Source organism: Peromyscus eremicus, chromosome 16_21 (genome assembly GCF_949786415.1).
Source record: "Peromyscus eremicus chromosome 16_21, PerEre_H2_v1, whole genome shotgun sequence".
NCBI lineage: Eukaryota > Metazoa > Chordata > Mammalia > Rodentia > Cricetidae > Peromyscus > Peromyscus eremicus.
In genome coordinates, this window is record NC_081432.1 from 10,517,093 (window position 1) to 10,538,155 (window position 21,063).

The 21,063-nt window shown below is 45.3% G+C and overlaps 1 protein-coding gene across 4 annotated transcripts in view; it reads left to right on the top strand.

The window, feature by feature from the left end:
- The window catches only part of Pcnt (pericentrin), a 109,418-nt gene that overhangs the window by 23,489 nt on the left and 64,866 nt on the right, over positions 1–21,063 (top strand). For 3 of the 4 annotated variants that reach the window (XM_059243819.1, XM_059243820.1, XM_059243818.1), the window contains exons 1-4: positions 2,710–2,925; positions 6,741–7,198; positions 9,572–10,136; positions 11,603–11,809. In XM_059243819.1, the coding sequence (XP_059099802.1) occupies positions 2,743–2,925; positions 6,741–7,198; positions 9,572–10,136; positions 11,603–11,809 (1,413 nt within the window). In that variant the 5' untranslated portion in view covers positions 2,710–2,742. Of the gene's footprint in view, positions 1–2,709; positions 2,926–6,740; positions 7,199–9,571; positions 10,137–11,602; positions 11,810–21,063 lie in introns of those variants that run through there. The other variant, XM_059243821.1, reaches the window with a different exon arrangement.

Genomic DNA, 21,063 nt, shown 5'->3' on the forward strand with positions numbered 1-21,063 from the left:
CCTATCCTACCTCCATGTGGCTCATGGTATGTTTGAAACAGAGAAGTGACAGTTATGGCTCCCAGGGGCAGTCATCAGAGATCTCAGGCCAGAGCAGGTCCTCCCGAGAGACATGGGGGTCGGCTGCAGGAAGGTACTGATTTGAGACTGAGGCTGACACAGGAATGGGACCTGATGTCTGAGGTTGTAGGAAAAATGCCTGTGAGGACAAAAAGTGATTGAAGTGGTGAGCTGAACTTCTGGACAGACAGGCTAATCCTGGGAGGTAAGCAAGAGAGAATAGACTTTCGGAGAACTCTGATCAGGCTGTGGAGGGACTGCTAAAATGGCCCTCCGTGCTCCCTTGAACTGACTTGGGCCAGTGCTCTGAATGATAGGCATCGGAATAGTCATTATTGGGTGACACATCACAGAAGTACAGAGTTTGAGAGAGGCCTAGGCTTAGGATAGGAGACTAGACACAGAGATACCAAGGGCAGGGAGACAACTGAACTTAAGGGTGGAGGGAGGTGCCAACAACAGACAGTAGAGTGGACATCAATAAAGGGAGCCCATTAGATCCTGTAGGCACCTAACTGTGAGGGAAAACCCATGGGTAGGGTGGCTTCTACTTGCTGCCATGGCCTCTTGTGCATGCTGTCCTCGGGCTGTAGCCACTGCTTCTGTGGGTTCTGGAATCTGGTCTGGACAGTGGTGGATGGGAAGGAGTACTGTGGCGTGTCTGTACCAGATCAGTTGTGTGGTCTAGTGAACCTAGCTAGGTTTATGCTTTCCTTTGAACACAGCAGGAAGTGTCTCAAGAGTAGCAACAGAGAACAGGGTGATGGGGCTCACTGACTCACCTGTCCTGTGTGGTCCTTTAGGAGAACTCGACAAGTTTACAAGCAGGACTGGAAGAAGACTGCAGGCATGAAGCCGGTGTGTTGAATTCTTCCCTCGATTTCCAACTCAAGGAGGACAAGTCGCACAGCTTCCACCTGAGGCCCGAGGAAGCTGAACAGAGACTCCCACCTGTGCTTTCCGACCAGCACAGCCAGGGTGCGTCCCATCTGCCCCTCCAGGCTCCTTATTTTCCTGCCAATGCCAGCTCCTGGGGAGTGTCTTGGGAGAAGGCTGCTGCCTTCCTCGTGTTTTATGCCCACTGAGCACCCGGACATGTGGCTGCTTCGGCTGGAGTTAGTGGTATCCATATGAAGACCATGAGCCTGCCACAGTGTAATACAGACCCTTGCTGAGAGGATTCATCCCTGAGCGAGTGCTGTTAGATAGGGCTGAGTTAGGAGAGGGCTGGCCTTAGCGGAGGATACCGGCCTGCTGTGGGCTTGCTCTGTCTACAGAGATGGTTTCTCCAGCCAGGGTTGGGTCTGATGGAGCTGCACACTAGGTATAGGAATTGACGTCTCACTTTCAAGGAGAGACTTGCAGGAGCAGCATGCAGGATTATAAGTGACTGTTCACCTAGGGGAACAGATCTTAGCTTCTGCTATGCTTCTTCTGGCCCAGCACGATGGCTCAGCCGGTCAGACCAAGGTTGTGGGTCACCCAGGGAGCATGAGGGAAGGAGCTCCTGTGGGGTGGCCTGGAGGTAGTAGCATAGAAAGACTCTGGTTATTTTAGAGGTGTGGTCCCATAGGTCTGGATAGCAGTCACTCCCAGTGATTCTAGAGGGGGGCAGCAGAGGCCAGCTGGTGTGAAACACAGTGACTGTCTCCATTGCTGTTCAATGTCTCCATTGCCTCCTGGGTACAGTGGTCCGCCTTGAGGGGAGGTGAGGAAGCCAGGCTGAGGGCCTGGGCTCAGGCAGTGGTGGGATCAGTGTCTATACTGCTGTTGTGTGACATGTTGTGTGACTTGTCCTGGAGCTCCATTCATTGTTGGACAGGGCAGGGTGAGAGGGCACAGTCCCACTTAAGAGCCAGGGACCAGCATGCACCTGTCCCTTACTGCTCTTGTCCTTGCTGTACCAGGGACCTCCACAGCTGCTGTGACATGTTCTGTCACTTGTGCTGCTTTGTCCATGCAGTCCCTGTAGCATGACTTGAGTACTTGGTCTTGCTCCAAACCCAGGGCTTGTGCCTTTGTTTGTATCTTCCGTAGAGGAAGATCCAGGCCTGATTTAGAGGAGTCAGTGTGCCCACCTCGCACACTCACCTCCAAGGTGCCTCAGCTCAGGCTCAGTTCCGATGCTGAAACCTTGAATAACCTGTGCCTGTCCCTGTGTGTCTGATGCTGGGCATAGGGCTCATTCTGGGTGACCAGCAGCAGGTTGCACATCGTGCCTGACCTTAAGAAATACCTTGGGCTACCTACGTGTATGCTGTGTAGACCCCAGGGAATGCCACAACTAAGGGTAGGCCAGGGTTGTACTCTGCAAAGAGGACACTGAAGACCTGGTTCCTCTCCTGTCATGAGTCTGCACCAGATGTTTTTTTTGGTTTTTCGAGACAGGGTTTCTCCGTGTAGCTTTGCGCCTTTCCTGGGACTCACTTGGTAGCCCAGGCTGGCCTTGAACTCGCAGAGATCCACCTGGCTCTGCCTCCGGAGTGCTAGGATTAAAGGCGTGCGCCACCACCGCCCGGCTCTGCACCGGGTGTTTAAAGCTGAGGTGTCCTATTAGATCAAATCTTGAAGGTTGCTGCCATTCTGTTGGTGCCTGTCTGTGGATGACACAGTCAATGATGCTCTTCTCTCTCCCTTGTTCCTCAAGAGCTTGCACAAGTTCATCTCCAGTATGTACAGGACATGGCTTTGGAGGTCGATGCTCAGGTGGCTGCAAGAATCCTGACTTTGGAAGCTGAACACAAGGTTAAACTTTCACTTCTTCAGACTGAGCTCAAGGAAGAAATTGAACTCTTAAAAATAGAAAACAGAAACTTACAGGAGAAACTTCAGCACGAGACCCACCTGAAAGAGGACCTGGAGAGCGTGAGTAGTCACCCTCAGCAAGGCTCTGTTTTCTTTTGGAAGGCTTGTGGTCTGTGTGCACAAGGCGGTCCTCAGGACACCCTGAACTATGTATGGCATTGCTATAGGAGTGTGCGCACCAGATGCTTGAGGAAAGAAATGCAAGTGGGTTTTCCAGAGAGCTTCGTTAAGGTCTGGTACCCAAGGGCAGAGCCAGTTTGGCTCCTTAAGGAAATGGTCAGACATCCTCATGGATCCTAGGAAAGGCACTGGCAATCTTCTGATCTTCATGCCACTGTCTTCAAAGTATGTCCAGATTCTTCACATCCTTCATGGTGATTGTTCAGATACTGAGCCTCCCCCTAGGTATTTGTGAGTTTGAGACAGTCATTGTCGTACCATTATGGGCATGGACAGAATGGGAACTGTCAGCCTCTTCAAAGTTACAAAAGGGCTTCATTATGCAGCCAGTGCAGCTCAAGGAGTGGGAACTGGTATCTCTTTGTCTTTTGCTGCTTGTATGTTAACTAAGCCGTGCTCTCTTCATCATACTTTTAACTTGTCTGAGAACATGTCTGCCCTCAGACCTTCTGCCCTCCTCACGCCTCTGTTCTTTGTGAATGACTTTGGATTTTCATTCTTCATCAGAAAAGAACTTTAGAGGAGTCTTTTTGCCTTCAAGTTTGATCACCAAGTTGCCTTTAATATGAAGGAACTGGTAAGGACTTGGACAAGATAGACCTGAAAGAGCCTTGTGGAAAGCTGTGTGAACCACCCAAGCCAGCAGCTATTCATGTGCTGGCATTCTGTAGTCTGTGGCCTGTGATCTTTCCAGACACTGGACTCAAGACAGGTTCTTAGACAATAGATGCTTGTTTCCCTGTTCACGTTTTTATCTGAAGAATCAGTTCAAGAAAGGAATGTGGCCAGGCATGGTGGCACACGCCCTTAATCCTAGTACTCCTGAGGCGGAGACAGGCAGATCATTGAGTTTAAGGCCAGCTTGGTCTACAGAGTGAGTTTTAGGACAGTCAGGGTTCACAGAGACACCCTGTCTCAAAAAAACAAAACAAACAACAATAATAATAAGTGGGTGTGGAATTCTCCTATGCTAATTTTGTTAAATTTTTGCTTTAAACATTTTGAAGTTCTGTTATACACTTACTTGTTTGTGATTATAGCTTCCTGGAAGATTTAACTTTTTTTTTTTTTTTTTTTTTTGGTTTTTCGAGACAGGGTTTCTCTGTGTAGCTTTGCGCCTTTCCTGGAACTCACTTGGTAGCCCAGGCTGGCCTCGAACTCACAGAGATCCGCCTGGCTCTGCCTCCCGAGTGCTGGGATTAAAGGCGTGTGCCACCACCGCCCGGCAGATTTAACTTTTTATTATTAAAGAAATATCTCCTGATTCTCTTTGCCTTAAAATCAATTTTCTCTCTTTATTGGTATAGTCATGCCAACCTTGATGTTCATTAAAAAAAGGTTCTGGCGTAACAGTCTTGCTAAATTATGGAGTGCTAGGATTACAGGTGTGTGCCACTATGTTGAATAAGCATCGTGTGCTTTTCTTAGCTTTTTGTTTTTATATCTTTTTCATTTAGGTTAGTGAATGTAAAGTGTATTTCATGTAGATTGTATTGTTAAATATTAACTTATTTTGATAATCTCTGCCTTTTAATTATAGTGCTGAGTCTATGAACATTTGATGCAGTTATTTGATGTGGTTAGATTTAGGTCTGCCATTTTATTATTAATTTTCTGTATGTTCCTCTGCTCCTTTTTTCTCACCTTTTGTGTCTCAGTTTCCTCGGTGTTAACGTCCATGTATGTTGTTACCTCAGCAATAACAATGGTATAAGATTTGCTCTGAAAAGGCAGGTATTTGAAAGAAATTAAGGGAGCTGAGTATGGTAGTGTATACCTTTAATCCCAGTATCTAGTACTCCAGAGGCCGAGGGGGGGGCCCTGTGATCAGGAGTTCAAAGCCATTGTTGACTATATAGTAAGTTTGAGGCCAGCCTGGCTTAAATTTTGAGACCCTATCTCAAAGTAAACATAAAAACAGAACAACAACAAAACCCAAAAAAACAAATTGAGAAAACTGAAAGCTATTATGGGAAATAATAGTCTTGGGCTTTCTTAGCATTTCTGGGGCCCTTCATTCCCTCCTGAGGATCTGAGTCCATATGTACATCGTTTTTCCTTATTTTTAGAATTTTCTTTAGCATTTCCTGTTTTTTGGGTCTTTTGCACAAGTTTTCTTTTATTTAAAGTCTTTTTTCCATCTTTATTCTTAATATCTTTGCTGCATTAAAATGTCTTTGGTGACAAGTTTTGTTGTTTTGGTCAGGGTTTTAAGTATTGGTGTAGCAATAATGCCCACACTACCACCACCCGCTCACCATGTCCGAGCGAGGGGCTGTGGATCGAAAAACAGGGACAAGAGACAGCGGGTCATTTGCCTCAGCAGAATGCGAATGCCATTTATTGAAAGAGGGAGGAAACTTTAAATACAGGCTTACAGCACAATGGGAGAACCCCAGAGGGCAGAAGTTCGCTACCGAATGTTCTACATTCTTGCATCTAAGCTGTTAACGCCCAATATGCAGGATACAGCAACAAGGAACTTCCCTTAAGTGTTCAGGAGGGTGGATACCGGCAGGGAATCAGCATAGGGAGGACATCTGGTCAAGGTTGGCAAGCAAGGCAACGGCTTTACTCAATATGGGAGGAGACCAGGGCCCTACATATTGGTTTGCACTCTGTTCTGATGATTCTATTATCTGCCAGCTTGGGACTATTTGGAATTGATTGTATTATCTCTTTAGCACAGGTCCCATTTTCTGGTTTTGTTTGCTTGTTTTATATCCTCTAGTTTTGTGTTACATCTGGATATTGTAGGGGATATCTTGTGAGGTTGGATTCTATGGGCTTTTACAATTTTGTTTTAGCAGGCAGTTATCTTGATGAACTCAGAGTCCACATGCCATCTCTATTTGGGATGAGTGTTTTGACAATTCTTTTAGCTTTAGCCTGCCTGCTCTCAGAGCCTGTTCTACGTCTGCATTAATTAGGGTCAGCCTGAGTTTGGACCATGTCTGGTGTTCTACTCAGGAGTTGGTCTGATTAGATTTGTTTACTCATTACCAGAAAAAAGGAACATTAGGGGGCTGGAGAGGTGGCTCAGAGGTTAAGAGCACTGGCTATTCTTCCAGAGGTCCTGAGTTCAATTCCCAGCAACCACATGGTGGCTCACAACCATCTCTAATGAGATCTGGTGCCCTTGCCTGGCATGCAGGCAGAACACTGTATAAATAAATCTTTTAAAAAAAAAAAAAAAAAAAAAAGGAACATAGGCTTTAGTTTGATGGAGAATCGTGATCACTCTCACATTCTTTTTTGACATTAATTTGCTTCTTATGGTAGAGTTTATTCCATACTTTCTTCTTTAGTGAAATTTAAGGTATCTGCCTATCCTCAGCTTTTTATTTATCTTCCTATTTAAGTGACCTTTAGAATTATTTCATTTATTATAGATCAGATGACTTAAACTTGCCTCTCTTGGGTCCCCCTTGCAAAGGACCTGTCGGTCCCTCTTTGCTCTAGGTGCATGTGATTGCGTGCCTGTGTGCGTGGTTTCAGGAGTTGGATCTTGTGGAGGAAGAAAGCACAGTTTTACTTTTGTTTAATTTTGAGTATTTCCATTCCCATCAACCTAAGATGTATTCCCACTGCTGTGTTTTAAAATAAGTTGTAAAATCTCCATGTTCAGGGGTCCACTGGGAGTCATCGCATTCTCTCATTTCTTTCCTCTTACATAAAACCATGTCGTCTTATAGGTCAGACACAGTCTAGTTGAAGACCATCAGGTAAAACTAAAGACAGCTGAGGAGAAGATTCAACTACTGAAGCAGGAGTTCCAAAAAAAGGAAGCAGAGTGGGAGCATTCACACGAGGACCTAAAGAGAGAAGCTGAAGAGAGATTAACCTCCATGTTTCTTGAGCTAAAAGAAAAGGCCGAGTCTGAGAAACAGTCCATAGTAAACAGATTTGAGCTTCGGGAGTCTAGCATGAGGCACCTGCAGGACCAGCAGGCGGCCCAGATCTTGGACCTGGAGAAATCTCTGATGGAGCAGCAGGGCCGTCTGAGGCAGCTGGAACAAGAACTCACTAGAGATGAAGTTCTGCCCTGTAGCCAGTGTGGCCAGGAGCCCCTTGTGGCCCAGGATGAGGAGCACGTCATGCTCCTCCGTGAGAAGGAAGACTGTGCCCTCCAGCTGATGATGGCCCAGAATAGGTGGGTGATGTTGTGGAGTGGTGGGTTTGGTGTGGAGCCGTTTGCCCAAAGTGCTGGCAGAGGCTCAGAGGGACCCAGGAGGGTGTAGAGTAGATCTTGATTGGGTAGAAAACCTGGAAGGAGGTGGAACAAGGTGTACTATACCCCATTTTTACTACTAAACCAGAAGAGAAGGCTGTGCTCCATAGTAGGTATGCTGGGAGTAGCATGGTCACATTCTCTGTGGAGCTTGAGTGCCTTGCACGGACATGAGTATGCATGTATCCTATGTGTCTTCCTTCTTGTTTGCCGCTTTGTTTTTGAGAAGCAGTCTCCTTTTATTGTCCAAGCTTGTCTTAGAGGTACACTACAGTCCTCTAGCCTCAGCCTCCTAAGTGCTGTAATATAGGTACATCTCATCATATCTAGCTTTTATTTTGAGACATAGCCTTCTTGTGTAGGCTTCAAAGGCCTCATACTCTGTGTAGCCCTGGCTGGCCTCTGACTTCTAATCCTTCCACCAGAGTCTTCTGCCTGCTGTGATTATAGATAGATGCATTGTGCCCATTTATGCTTTTATTCTTTGTTTGCATGTTTTAAAATTTCAGTGACAGATTTTTGTTACAACAAACTGAATTTTGTTTTTTGTTATTTTTAATGTTTTCATGTATTTAGATTCTTAAAAATTATTTTCTGTGTATGGATGGTGTTCTGCCTATATGTATGTCTGTGCACTACTGCCTCTGGAGGCCAGAAGAGGGCATCAGATCCTCAGGAACTGGAGTTACAGACCTTTTTGAGCTGCCATGTGGGTGCAGGGAATTGAACCTGTGTCCTGGAAGAGCAGCCGGTGCCCTTAACTCCTCAGCCATCTCTCCATTCTCTCAGTGACAGACTCTTTTTGTTTGTTTGGTTTTTTGAGACAAGGTTTCTCTGTAGCCCTGGCTGTCCTGGAACTCAGTATTTAGACCATGCTGGCCTCAAATGCACCAAGATCTGCCTACCTCTGCCTCCCAAGTTCTAGGATTAAAGGCATTGCCACCATCCCTAGCATTCAGTAACAGAATCTTAAACCTCACTTATGAGGTCTCATGTGGACATGTCCTTCATTGAGATAAGTGTTTTGTGTGTCTTTTCAACTTAAGCATGTTGTTTTTAAAGGAAACCTTTCCTTCTCAATCACACACTTCCTGAAGTTGCGGATTTAGAACATAAACAAACTGTTCACCTCCACTGTGCCACCTCTTCTGCAGCCCCCAGGCCTCAGGCTGCAGAGGCTGATGTGTACTTGGGGGACTGTTGAATCTGCTGGTGGTTTGGCCCCATTTTGTTCTCCACCTTCCCCAGCTCTCAGCATCAGGGGTGCTAAAGAGTTTGAGATTCGAGTTTAGGTGACCCATTCTTGTCTGGGTCAGATCTCCAACTCCACAGGACCTTCAAGTTCCTGTCTCATAGAATCCTGCAGCAAACTACCCTGTGGAAGACCCATGGCTGAGAAAGTCAAAGCCCTTGGGCCTGGGAGATGGTTTAGTGGGGAAGAGAGCTTGTTGTGAAAGCATTAAAGACCATGAACTTGACTCTCTGGCACTCAGTGTAAAAGCTAGGCATGGCTACACATGCCTGTAACTCCACTGCTTGGGAGTGAAGACTGATAAATCCCCGATGCTCACTGGTCAGCCATCTTAGCTAAGAGTGGGCTGGTTCAGGTTCAGTGGGATACTCTAGTTCAAGGGAATGAGACAGAGATCCATAAAGATACCCAGTGCCCTTCTCTGGCCTCTGCATGTGTGTTTGTGGTACATATGTGGATAGAGACACACACACAACACACATGTGCACGCGCACACGCTCTCTCGAAAGTCACTGCTCGTGTAGGTAAACTTAACAAGCTTACCATGAAACATAGCCTTTTCCTGCCAGGGACCTCGGCACTATCTGATTGGTCACTGTTTTACAGGTGGGATCAGCTCCTCTCCTTCAATTACGGCTTCCTTCTCCCTTGGGCTTTCTGCCCTCCTTCCCCTGGCCCCTTGGACTGCCTTGTGGCCCTGTTAGGTAATAGTCTTCCCTGTCAAGGTACAGAGAAGTCTGGGGTTAAATGCTGTCACAGGTGACCTGTGTTTGAGCCTGCTGTTTGAGATCCTTCCTGTAGGGTTGTGTGTGCAGTTTCCCTATGGGTGCTGCGTCTTCCCACAGTCTTAAGAACTGCTGACTCCATGGCACTTGGCCTTGGAGTTACTCAGGCTTCATATGGCCCCTGGGTTTATCCTAGGGAAGGTTCAAATCCAGAACCCAGGCGTCTCTCTGTGAGAAGTGTATCTTGTGGCTCCGAGGGGCTATGTACAGTGTGGCCATGTGCCCTATTGGCTGTGTTCTCCTTGAGTGTTGCCTCAGGTTTTTGGAAGAGCGCAAAGAGATAATGGAGAAGTTTGCCAAGGAACAAGATGCTTTCCTTCGAGATGCCCAGGAGAAGCATATCCATGAGCTCCAGCTCCTGCAGCAGGGACACCAGCAGCAGCTTCAGGCCCTGAGGATGGAGCTTGAGAGCAAGCACCACTCTGAGCTCGCCCAACAGCTTACCTCCCTGGAGAGCAAGCAGCAGGTACTTCTTGAGACTCACGTGGCTGAACTGCAGGTAAAACACAGCGCTGAAATTCGCGCCTTGGAGATGAGACATTTGTCAAATTTGGATGCGTTGGAATCCTGTTACTTGGCCGACGTTCAGACTATTCGGGATGAGCACAGAAGGGCTTTGGAGCTTTTGCGAGCAGAGCTTGAGGAACAGCTACAGAAAAAGGACTCTTCTCACAAAGAGATTTTGACACGTGAGTTGGAAAAACTGAAACTGAAACATGATGAGGAGCTTCAGTCTGCAAAAGATAGCTTGAGAATCGAAATGCATGCCAGACACACAGAGAAAGTGAAAGGCCTGGCCACTGACTTGCAAGCTCCACAACAGGTGAGATGCCGGGGGCCTTCTTGACTTAGGGCAAGTCTCCCTGTTACTCATGTATTGGCCACATGTTATATGTGATTGGGCATTTGTGGACATGCGTCTCTGTGTCTTGTTTACACATCTGAATGTGTTTGTGAATCACGTACCTATGTCTCTTGGGCCTGTGTCTGCGTCCTTGTGTATATGGGTACATCTCTGTTGGCACATACATGTTTGTGTATGTGTATCTGTACCTCATAGTCGGTTGATAGCAGTGGTGATTTATGGTCTCACTGTAGATGGTAGGTAACAGTCAATTAGGGTTGTTTGGAGCTCAGTTCACATTCACATTGATTGGTCTCCAGAGGTTTCAGGAGCTCCCTGAAGTTGACCTGAGTCCCTTCTAAGAATTTTAGTTTTGAGACCACAGTAGAATGATCTGATTTTTGTGTTGTACATGCAAAGCCTTGGTTCTCTTTATTTTCTGAAATTCAATGGTTTTGGGTGTTCTTTTTTTGTTTGTTTTTTGTTTTTTTGGTTTTTTTTGTTTTTTGTTTTTTTTGGTATGAAGAACAAGGATGTGATGGTCCTTTTGGCTGGTACTTCAAGTTTTCTATGTGAAGAAGGAATTTCTGGCAAACTCACAGTTGGCTTATATGTATTTGCAGGACACAGGAGTCTGTGATCATGAATAAACCATACCTACCAATTTAAAACCCATTTAGTGTGCTTCATACTTCCTTTGCCCTCTCTAGATGGTGGGCTCTGTCTTCCTGAAATGGATTAGGCTGTGGTAATGCATGGAGCAGCTGGGAATGCCTACTGTAGGTGGTGCATCATCCTCGTGTCTAGGTTGACCTAGGGACTGCAGCCATTCTACTTCTCTGGACTGCTTTGGAGAGCTGGTTAAGGCTGCTGGGAGGTCTTCACCTCAGTCTCATACTCTGGAACTGCGACTTTGGTTTCAGTAGATTTTCTGTTCTCCCTTGCCATGAGCCAGTACAAGTTAAGGGACTAGACCTTGTTCTCAGTCCACAGATCTGAACCTGTAGGCCATAGTGATTCATTTGGTTTAAAGAAAATTGAGTTCTGGGCTGGAGAGTGGTTAGTACTTGCTGCTTTTCCAGAGGATCCAAGTTTGGTTCCCGGCACCCAACTCCAGCTCCAGGGGATTCAACACCTCTGGCCTCTGTTGATACCTGCTCTCTATACCTATACCCACATGCAGACACACACTCCATACGTAATTAAAAATGGTAGAAATACATTTTAAAATAAAATTAAATTCTAAGATAATATTTTAAAAGTAGAAACATACAAATCTCACACAAATATTTACTTGAAATCATGACTGAACTTTATTGGTGGCAGAATTTAATTATAGGAAGCATTTGGAATGTTTACCACTCTCTGCAAATCTTATACTCCTTAGGATGGGGAAATCTGGGGTATGCCATGGCTTGACACCTGTGGAAACTCTCTCTGGGCAGGAGGAACTGGCTATGGCTCTGCACCATCAAAGGTACCCGCTAGAGAAGGATGGCAGTGCAGCCTTGGGTAGCATGGGTGCTGAGGTCCTGCTGCACCAAGCTGTGCCTCAGGAGCTGGGAGACACACACGCTGTTGAAATGCAGAAGCCCCAAGCAGAGTTGGCCAAACCTCAGGAGCTGCAGGCATCTCAGGAACAGGCTGCACAGGTAAGCATTCCCATGCATAGTCCCATAGGGTGACACTTTCCAGTGATGCTGCACTCGCTAGGGCAGGTAGTTGATGACCACCGTGGAGCCACACTGGTTGTGGGTGCTGGGGTCTCTGATTGAGCTCAGCTCACCTCAGTGGGGAGTAATGTTTTGGTTTTGATTTGTATGTATTTGTATATGCATGTGTAAATGTTTGTTTGCATTCATATGGATACACTTGAAGAGTGAGTGAGTGTGTGTGTGTGTGTGTGTGTGTGTGTGTGTGTGTGTGTGTACATGTACATGTGGGGAGGCCAGAGGTTGATTGTCGAATGTCTTTCTTGATCACCCCCTTTTATTTATTGAAGTTGAGTCTCTTGTTTGAATCCAGAACTCACTGGTTCAGCTAGTCTAGATGGCCAGGTGGCTCTGAAGATCCTGTCTTTGCCTTCTGCATCCTGGAATTATAGGCAAGCCCTCTTGCTTTTATGTGGTACTGGGGATCTGAACTCACAGTTAGGGCAAGTACTTTACCTGCTGAACCATCTTCCCTTCTTAAAAGCAGTATTTAAATGCCTGCCCACAAAGACAGGACACAGTAGGCATCAATTGAACTGCTGATTCCAAGTGGAAAGAGTAGAGAATGTGATGGAGCAAGCTGCTATACATGGTTGTGACTGTCGACACAGTACACCTGAACACTCTTGGAAATCTGTACACACAGTATGGTTTCTTCTTCAGAATATATCTTATGTGTCTTGTCATATCACATGACGATTTTGAGATGAACTCTAACAAAGCAGTAGGACCCTTCTTGGACTTGTGAAGCTGACAGGAGGGGCCTGGTTGAGGTTCCTGTGATCTTTGTGAAAAAATGTTCATCACCATGGTCTCCCAGTGTGTAATATGCTAAGAAGTCCTGACCCCATCAAGTCCAGTCCTACCTGCTGGGCCTATACACACAGGTCCATGTATAAACACACATGTGTACACAGTGCATACATGTTTGTGTATACGTATACATAGAACACAGTGTATGCACATATTCTGCATTCTGTACCTGTAGGCTCGAAACTCCCCTGGAGTCACCCGAGGACCCTTGAAGCTCACCTGCTTGTGTGTTCTTAGATTTGAAAGGCTGTTGTTTCAGGATCTTCTGGGCTTGGAAAGAGAAGAGTCTGCATTGCGTCAGAAGTCATCGGATGTTTCTGTTAAATGTGCCAGTTTATTGAGATGATTTCTTTTTATAAATACTTTCTCTTGAGATGCTTTTTAAAAACAAGGGTAAAGGCTAGAGAGATAGGTCAGTGGTTAAGGGCCACTGGCTGCTCTTTCAGAAGACCTGAGTTCGATTCTTAGCATGCACATGGAAATTCACAGTGGTCTGTAACTCCAGTTCCAGAGGGACCCAACACCATATTTTGGCCTCCATAGGCATCAGGCACACAACTGATGCACAGACTTATATGCAGGCAAAACTCTGATTACATAGAAAATAAAATTCATTTAAAAATAAAAACCTAAGGAATGCTGAGAGTAGGAGAAATAGTCTTCCACACAGAAGATACCCCAGTTGGTTATCCAGTACCAAGTGGTCAGCCCAGAACACTGACATACAGGTAACAGTATGCAGACTGATTAGGTTATATTTATGCATTTAGGGGTGGGTGTGGGTGTGTGTACATACATACATATATGTATGTAATAACAATGAGTGAAAAAAGAGGCCATGCATTTGAAAGAGAGCAAGGAGGGGTATATGAACGAGTTTGAAGGGTGGAAAGGGAAGGGGGCAGTGATGTAATGATATTATAATCTCAAAAAATAAAATAAATAATTTTTGAAAAACTTTAAAAAAATGTTATTATGAGCCGAGCATAGTGGCACATGCCTTTAATTCCAGCACTCAGTGGATAGACACAGGCAGATCTCTGAGTTTGAGGCCAGCCTAATCTACCTAGTGAGTTCCAGGCCAGCCAGCCATAGAGAGACTCTGCTTCAAAAACAAACAAAAAATTATTATGAAAAGACCAAAACAAGGCAACAATAATGTATTTTTTTAACTGTCAGATAAAGCCCTCAAATTTGCCTGGGTTTGCTAGATTAAAAGCTCACAGTTACTGTGACATGTGGCTTGATTTCTGAAATTAGCATTTGTAATTGTTTATTTACATGAACATTCCCTGATAGGTAATCAGAAGAGAACATAAAAGTAAAAAGAAGACTAGAAGTGAGATGCGCTCCCATTGCTTATTTAAAAATCTAGGCGCTGGTCTCCGGATCCCACTCACGGCGCAGCCCTGAAGGGTTGGCACGAAGTGGCAAGTGGTCTCCAGAAGACCAAGATCTGCGGCAGGGTAGTACTGTGGTTTGAGACCCAGAGAGATTGGATCGGGTTTGGAGGGCAGCCTTGTCTTCATCCAGAGGCTCCAGTCTGCCCACATGCTGTGGTTTCTGGGTTGATTTACACAAGCACCGTCCCTCCTGTCTTGAGGTGCTCTCCTGAGCTGCTGGTGTACTAAGCCAGTGTCTTTGTACTGATTTGCTCTCCTGTTGCCAATAGGTAGCTCTCACCCATCCTCTCTGTTGCAACACATGGAACTGGCTTTCAAAGCGATGTATGAGGTTTGTTTTCCGGTTTTCCTTGCTTGTCTTGGGTGGGAATGCTGTTGAGTGCTGGAGGCATTTGTGGTAGAACTGTCAAGTGGTTGGGGCCATCTGTGGCAGCACTGTTGAGTGCTAGGCAATATCTACAGTGATGCTGTTAGGTGCTTGAGGTATCTGATCATGTCTGGATATGCTGTAGCTTTCTTTGCACCTGTCTCCTTGTCTAGGGATGTGCATAGTTGATGCCTGTTCATGAGGATGCTTGTATACAGCTGATTTCAAAGAAAGGAGCAGTTGGGCTGTGGTGAGGTAGAGGTGCTCCTTTACCATTTTATGTTAACTTAAAAATTATTACGTTTTCTAGGCGGTGGTGGCGTATGCCTTTGATCACAGCACTCGAGAAACAGAGGCAGGCGGATCTCTGTGAGTTGGAGGCCAGCCTGGTCTACAAAGCAAGTTCCAGGGCAGCCAAGGCTGGTTTAAAAATTATTATTACATTTTAGTTGATCTGTGTATGTGTGTGTACAGTAGTTTGGGTGTGGAGGTCAGAGCACAAAGTCCAGAAGCCAGTGCTTGGCTTTCACTCTGGGTTTCAAGGCTTGACTCAATTGTCAGGCTTTATAAAGCACCCTAGTCCACTGAGCCTGCTTGTAAGCCCTTGTGTTAACTTTGTTGTTGTTTGTTTGTTTGTTTTGGAGGGGGATTTCAACATACACAACATTGAACAATTCACTAACAATCCAGTAAACCCCTGATCCTGCTGTGCAGCAGGCTGCATGCTGGCATTGGTGTATCAGCGACCCCAGGGTAGCTTCTCCATGTTTTACTAGCTGGATAGAGCAACAGGAATTCCTCCACCCCATCCCACTTCTAGCTTGAACTTCTGCCTTTCTGGCTCTGCTTGGCTAAATTGGGGTCTGCACAGGGCCTGGTGTGCAGCGAGGCCTTTTCGTTTTCATTCCTGTGAGGGTGATCGGCTCTTTACCCTTTGCCCTGGATCCTCGTGGGCAGGGCTATAAGCAGAACCAGTCTTGTCAGGTGGTCAGACTTGCCTTGGCTGTGAGATGTTTCCTCCAGTGTCTTCTCCAGCTCTGACAGACATTTCAGAGAGCCTCTCAGAGTGCTCCCCAGGATGCCAGGGCCGGTGTCCCAAAATAGCAGGGATGGACGTGCTGTTCTTGCTGTCCTTCATGCTCTGCTGAGCCACAAATATCTTGCACCTGTCTGGAGAGCAGAGTCTCTTCTCTGCAGGCTCATTGACTAGAAAGCCTGTTAGTGGGGCTGGAGCTTTGCAGATTGCCGCCCTTTGGAGTTAGGCGGGTGCTTTCCAGATCACCACCCTTGGGAGTTTGCTTGTGAAAAATAGTCTCTGAAAATGTAAGCTTAAGTTTGTTCCTTCTCTTTTCTTTTCCTCCCTTTCTCCCTCCCTTCCTCCCTTCCTCCCTTCCTCCCTTCCTCCCTCCCTCCCTCCCTCCCTCCCTCCTTCCTTCCTTTCTTCTTGTTGTTTTTTCTATTTTTTTGAGGCAGGGTTTCTGTGTAACCCTGCTGTCCTGGAACTCACTCTGTAGACCAGGCTGGCCTCCATCTCACAGAGATCCACCTGCCTCTGCCTCCTGAGTGCTGGGATTAATGGCGTGCACCACCACTGTCCAGCTTGATTTCTTTTTGCTAGAGCTGTGTATCCCATGAAGATGTCTCCCTGGCTGTTGATACTAAGCAAGGACTGTGGTCCAGAAGTAGCTGCAGAGTGGTGATTGTATAGGGCTGTTTCATATTTTCTTGTATCAAAACCAAACCTGTTTTTTATAGGCTAATCTTAGGAAGTGGAAAGAGAGCTGTAGTCAGTTTTATGTAGTTTGAATGTCTGTATTTCACTATTAGCAATGTTTATCTTCATTTCAAGTGCTGATCTTTGTGCACCGTCTCTCCCTTTTGGTCTTTCCAAAGAGTGTTTGTTCTAGTTTCTAATATGCAATACTTTTCTGTGTGGTTTTTTTTTTTTTTTTAGGTGTTTAGAGAAATCTAAGAGTAACTTTAAAAAAAACATTTCTTGAAAGTTTTATTTTATTTGTGTGTGTGTGTATGTGTATGCCACATGTGTATGTTGCCTGTGGAGCTTCTTGAAGAGGGTGTTGGAGCCTCAGGAACTGGAGTTATGAGTGGTTGCTAGCTGATTGATGGGTGCCGGGAACCGAACTCAGGTCTTCTAGCAGTACAGCAAGTGCTGAGTCGTCTCTCCTGCTCCTAACACATCGTTCTTTACATTGACCATACCAGCAAGTACAGTTGTTTTTTTCCCAGGCTGAAAATAAAAATGGTTGTAAAGAAGGCCAAGGCAGCCCGGTAGGGAGAAGTTGCAGGGGTGGAACTCTTGGTACGTTACCTGGTCAGATTAACTGTCGTGAAACCCTGAGATTCCAGCCACAGACCCGTGAAACTGCTCACCTGTTCTGCACATGTGCAGTTCCCCCAGCTTGTCCTGCTTCATTTCAGGCTTCCCTAGGACAGACAGTGTGTTCTGCATGATGGTTCTGTTCCTGGTGGGAGCGTGGGCTGCCTGCTTTGTGCTGGCTTCCCTCGGAAATCAACGTCCTGTGTACGAGAAGGTGCTCTGTGTGTCTCTAAACTGCCTTCAAGTCCTTCCTGAGACAGAGGGAAAGTGAAGACTGCAATGAGCCATCCTCTAGCCAAGTAGTTCCTGCAGCTCAGCTCGAAGGCCCAATGTTGACCTTTGGTGATCTGGCTTCAGTAGGGCTCCATGCTCTGTTGTTGGCCTTTCCTAATGGGATCCCATGTGAACCACTTTATTTTCTCTGTTCATGGTCAGTGACAAGACAAAGAGCTACAAACTGAATACAGGGGACACAGTCTGCTGGCTCTTCTGTTCTGTTGCCGAAGAAATCCAAAAACAACTTTAAAAGCATCATTTCTTTTCCTTTTTGAAGATTTATTTGTATTTACATTGTATGTATAAATATGTAATTTACAAACTGCTCAGTTTGTATAATGTTACACATACTTTATCTGCTAAGCCATCTTGCCATTTTTTTAATTGACCGTCTTTATAATCTGTAAAAATCTAATGTCTTTTCATACAGTTGATCCTTCAAAACTGAGTGCGTCACATCTCTCTTCTGATAGCTGTCATGCAGGCCTGAACTTGGTGGTACTATGGCAGGGTCAGTGTGCTGGTCTGTGTTGTGTGTGACAGCATGTTCTCATTGCTGTATCTCTTGCCCTTTGCTTGTACGGTGGCTGCTGGGACCAATGGGAGTTCTGTGGTTTTTGAACGCCTGTGGCTACTAAATGTTAGAGCCACCATTCTGTTGGAGGGATTGATGAGATCAGGGCAGTGGTCTGTCGGCAGTGACAGGTCAAAGGGACATTGTCCCAACACGAGACCTGACTTGTGCTGGGACTAGACTGACATGACAGTGACTGCACAGGAAGATGAGGGGCCAACAGGGCAATCAAAGCCTAGGGTGCGGCTCTGGGGACAGTCCGGTCCCAACCCGTGGGACGATATGAGGGAGCAGTGGCCTGTCTCAGAAAGAGGAAAGGAGGGGCAGTTAGCAGAGTTAGAAATCATAAATTGTAAACTCAGAAAGACATTGTAAAGGCAATGTGTAGTGGTCCACCTTGGTAAGTGAGGATCATAACGTGTGTGTGTGTGTGTGTGTGTGTGTGTGTGTGTGTGTGTGTGTGAGAGAGAGAGAGAGAGAGAGAGAGAGAGAGAGAGAGAGAGAGAGAGAGAAAGAGAGAGATAAGGCTAAGCAGGAAGGGCTGTGTGGGAGTACCTGCAGATGTCTGAGAGCCAGTATAGTGTGTGATCCCATGGCAGGTGCATCTGCTCTTCTGCACTGCACAGCTCCGCATGCACTAAGGGCCACCTCATTACCATGTGCACTTGGGTTACACATGTAGCTCAGTGGTTTCCCTAGCTAAGAGAAGGACAGATGTTTCTTTAGGTGAACCACACTCGGAAATTTTTTGTTTTCACTGTGAAATGGTATTACTAGCATCTTTAAAACTGTACGTGTTCAGTTAAAATAACATTGTGGAAAGTAATTATGTTCTATTACCCAGATTCAGTAGCTTATAGCTTATACCTCCACAGTGTTTCTCTATGAGATCATACCTCTTTCCTTTCCTTGAAAGCTACCATCCTGTAGTTTTTTTTGTTTTTTTTTCATTTCTTAATGCATTTCTTTTTTTCTTAATGCACTTCTGAATAATCCGCTTGTGTAACTTTGTTTTTGAATTTTGTACAAGGGACATTTTTATTGCCCCCTCTCCCCCAGTTTATTTACTCTTAGGTAGGTGGGCGTGCATGTGTCACATCATGTATGTGGAGGTCAGGGGACAACATGTGAAAGTTGGTTCTCTGCCATGTGGGAATCGGGTCTTGAACTCAGGTGGTCAGGCTTGCCAGCAAGTGCCGTTAGCCACCGAGCCATTTTGCTGGCTTAGTGGCCTCTGTTGTGCAGCTGAGGACCAGCATGGTCTGTGAAGTGTAGTGCCTCATTTTGTGACGTTATCAAAGTAGGGCCTTTCTACTTTAATCAGTTAAGTTACTGTGATTTTTCCTTTGTGTCTCCCGTCATAAGGGTGCGAAACTTCGCAAGCTCTAACAGTGCTCACTTAGAGTGCTCTGCACGTATCCAACATGATTAGGTCATTCTAGACTCACTACTGAAAGTGCCCGTGCTCTTCCCACACTTCACACCCTACTTGTCTGTTCAGCCCTACTTGTCCTGCTGGTTTTGTGGCTATGAAATGATGTCATGTGCCTTAATTTGCATTTCCTTATTTGCTAATAAGATGAGCATCTCTTCATATGTTTATAGTAAGTTTGTGGTTTTCATATGTGAAATACCTGCTTGTATCTTTTGGTATTTTTTTCTGTTTTTGAAAAGTTTTTTTTCCTTCTTACACACTTTTGTGAATTTTTTTTTTTTTTTTTTTTTTTTTTTTTTTTTTTTTTTGAGACAGGATTTCTGTCCTGGCTGCTCTAGTACTTGCTCTGTAGACCAGGCTGGCCTTGAACTCACAGAGATCCACCTGCCTCTGCCTCCCAAGTTCTGGGATCAAAGGTGTGCACCACCACCGCCAGGTACTTTTGTGGATTAGTTCAGATTTATGATTGTTTTGTTTTGAGTCAGGATCTGGTTTTGTTGTCCCTACTGGCTTTGAATCCATAATCCTCAATGTTCCTCTGTCTCCAAGTGCTGATATTACAGGCATGTGATACCATGCTGGACTTTCTGGGGAAGTGGGCACAGTGCTGAGGCTCATCTTGCCTGATGGACCTTCCCTATTTTATATAGACATTCTCCCTCCATATGGGAGGGCATGAGATAGGGGGGCTGTTTGCCAGGCAGCCAAGGTCTGAGTTCTCATGAGTGCTGCCTTCTGACCTCTCCCATCTCCCTCCCCTTGGGAGCCTCTGGAGTCTTGGGGCTCCATCCCTAGTCATGGTGCTCTGCCCCTCACTCTCATTTGGGCTAGGACTATCCCAGAAGGCCCTGATGGTTGTGATTGAATTGACTTTGACGCGTGGTTTCTTTGTGGGATGGAGGCACTAAGACTTTGGAATGACTGTTTGTAGTAATGTCCCTTACTGAGTTTGTAGAACTCCTGCCCATCTTTTACTAGCTAGATTTGTGCTTAGAAGTGTGGACTAGAGGTTTAGGTGTTTTGTTTCTTTGTTTGAAATAGGATCTTACTTTGCAGTCTATCCTAACTGGGAACCTGACCCTCCTGTCTCTGCCCCTAACATTGCTGACATTACCTGAGCATGTAGGCATACCAGGCTTTTTACTTGGATGCTTGGGATTTGAACTCAGGTCCTTGTAGTGTGCAACAAGCACCTTTACTTACTGAGCCATCTCCTCAACCCTCAATTTAATTTTTTAAGTTACCACATAACTCTTTATAAAAAGTATCAAACTTATTTCAACATCCAGTTTTATTTTTTATATTAAGACTATTTGACAATTTCTGTAACTTAAATTCATTACCAGAGGTGCTGAAAACATTAATAAATGATTAAATACTGAATTGAGTAAAGTTACTGGACCATGCGTGTAGAAAAGCCACGTTTAGTAGTGTAATATCTGTTTACTATTGAAGAAACTCTGTACTTCTGCCATTTTATCAGTTCTCTCAGTTACTACTATACCATAAAGTTGGCCAAGTATAAACAAAGGTTATCAGTTACGGAGTATAACTTAATAAATTTGAAATTGTAATTTTCACTTTGACCCTATATGAGTAAAAAGTACAGAACACCATGACATACCAGTTAAAAATAGATGGGATAAAAACAGAGCAGTATTTATGTCATCAGAAATTATCTGATAAGCCATTTTAACTATTTAGAATTTGTAGTGAGCACCGAAAAGAGAAACAACAACAACAACAACAACAAAAAAAAAAACTGAATCAAAGGTATTAACAGTATTTGGCACCAGGCAGTGATGGCACACCTTTAATCCCAGCACTCATGAGGCAGAGGCAGGAGGAGCTATGAGTTCGAGGCCAGCCTGGTCTACAGAGTGAGTTCCAGAACAGCCAGAGCTACACAGAAATCCTGTCTCGAAAAACCAAATTTAAGAAAACAAAAACAAAAAGCAGCATTTGGCGTTTTCACTGCTAGCTATAAA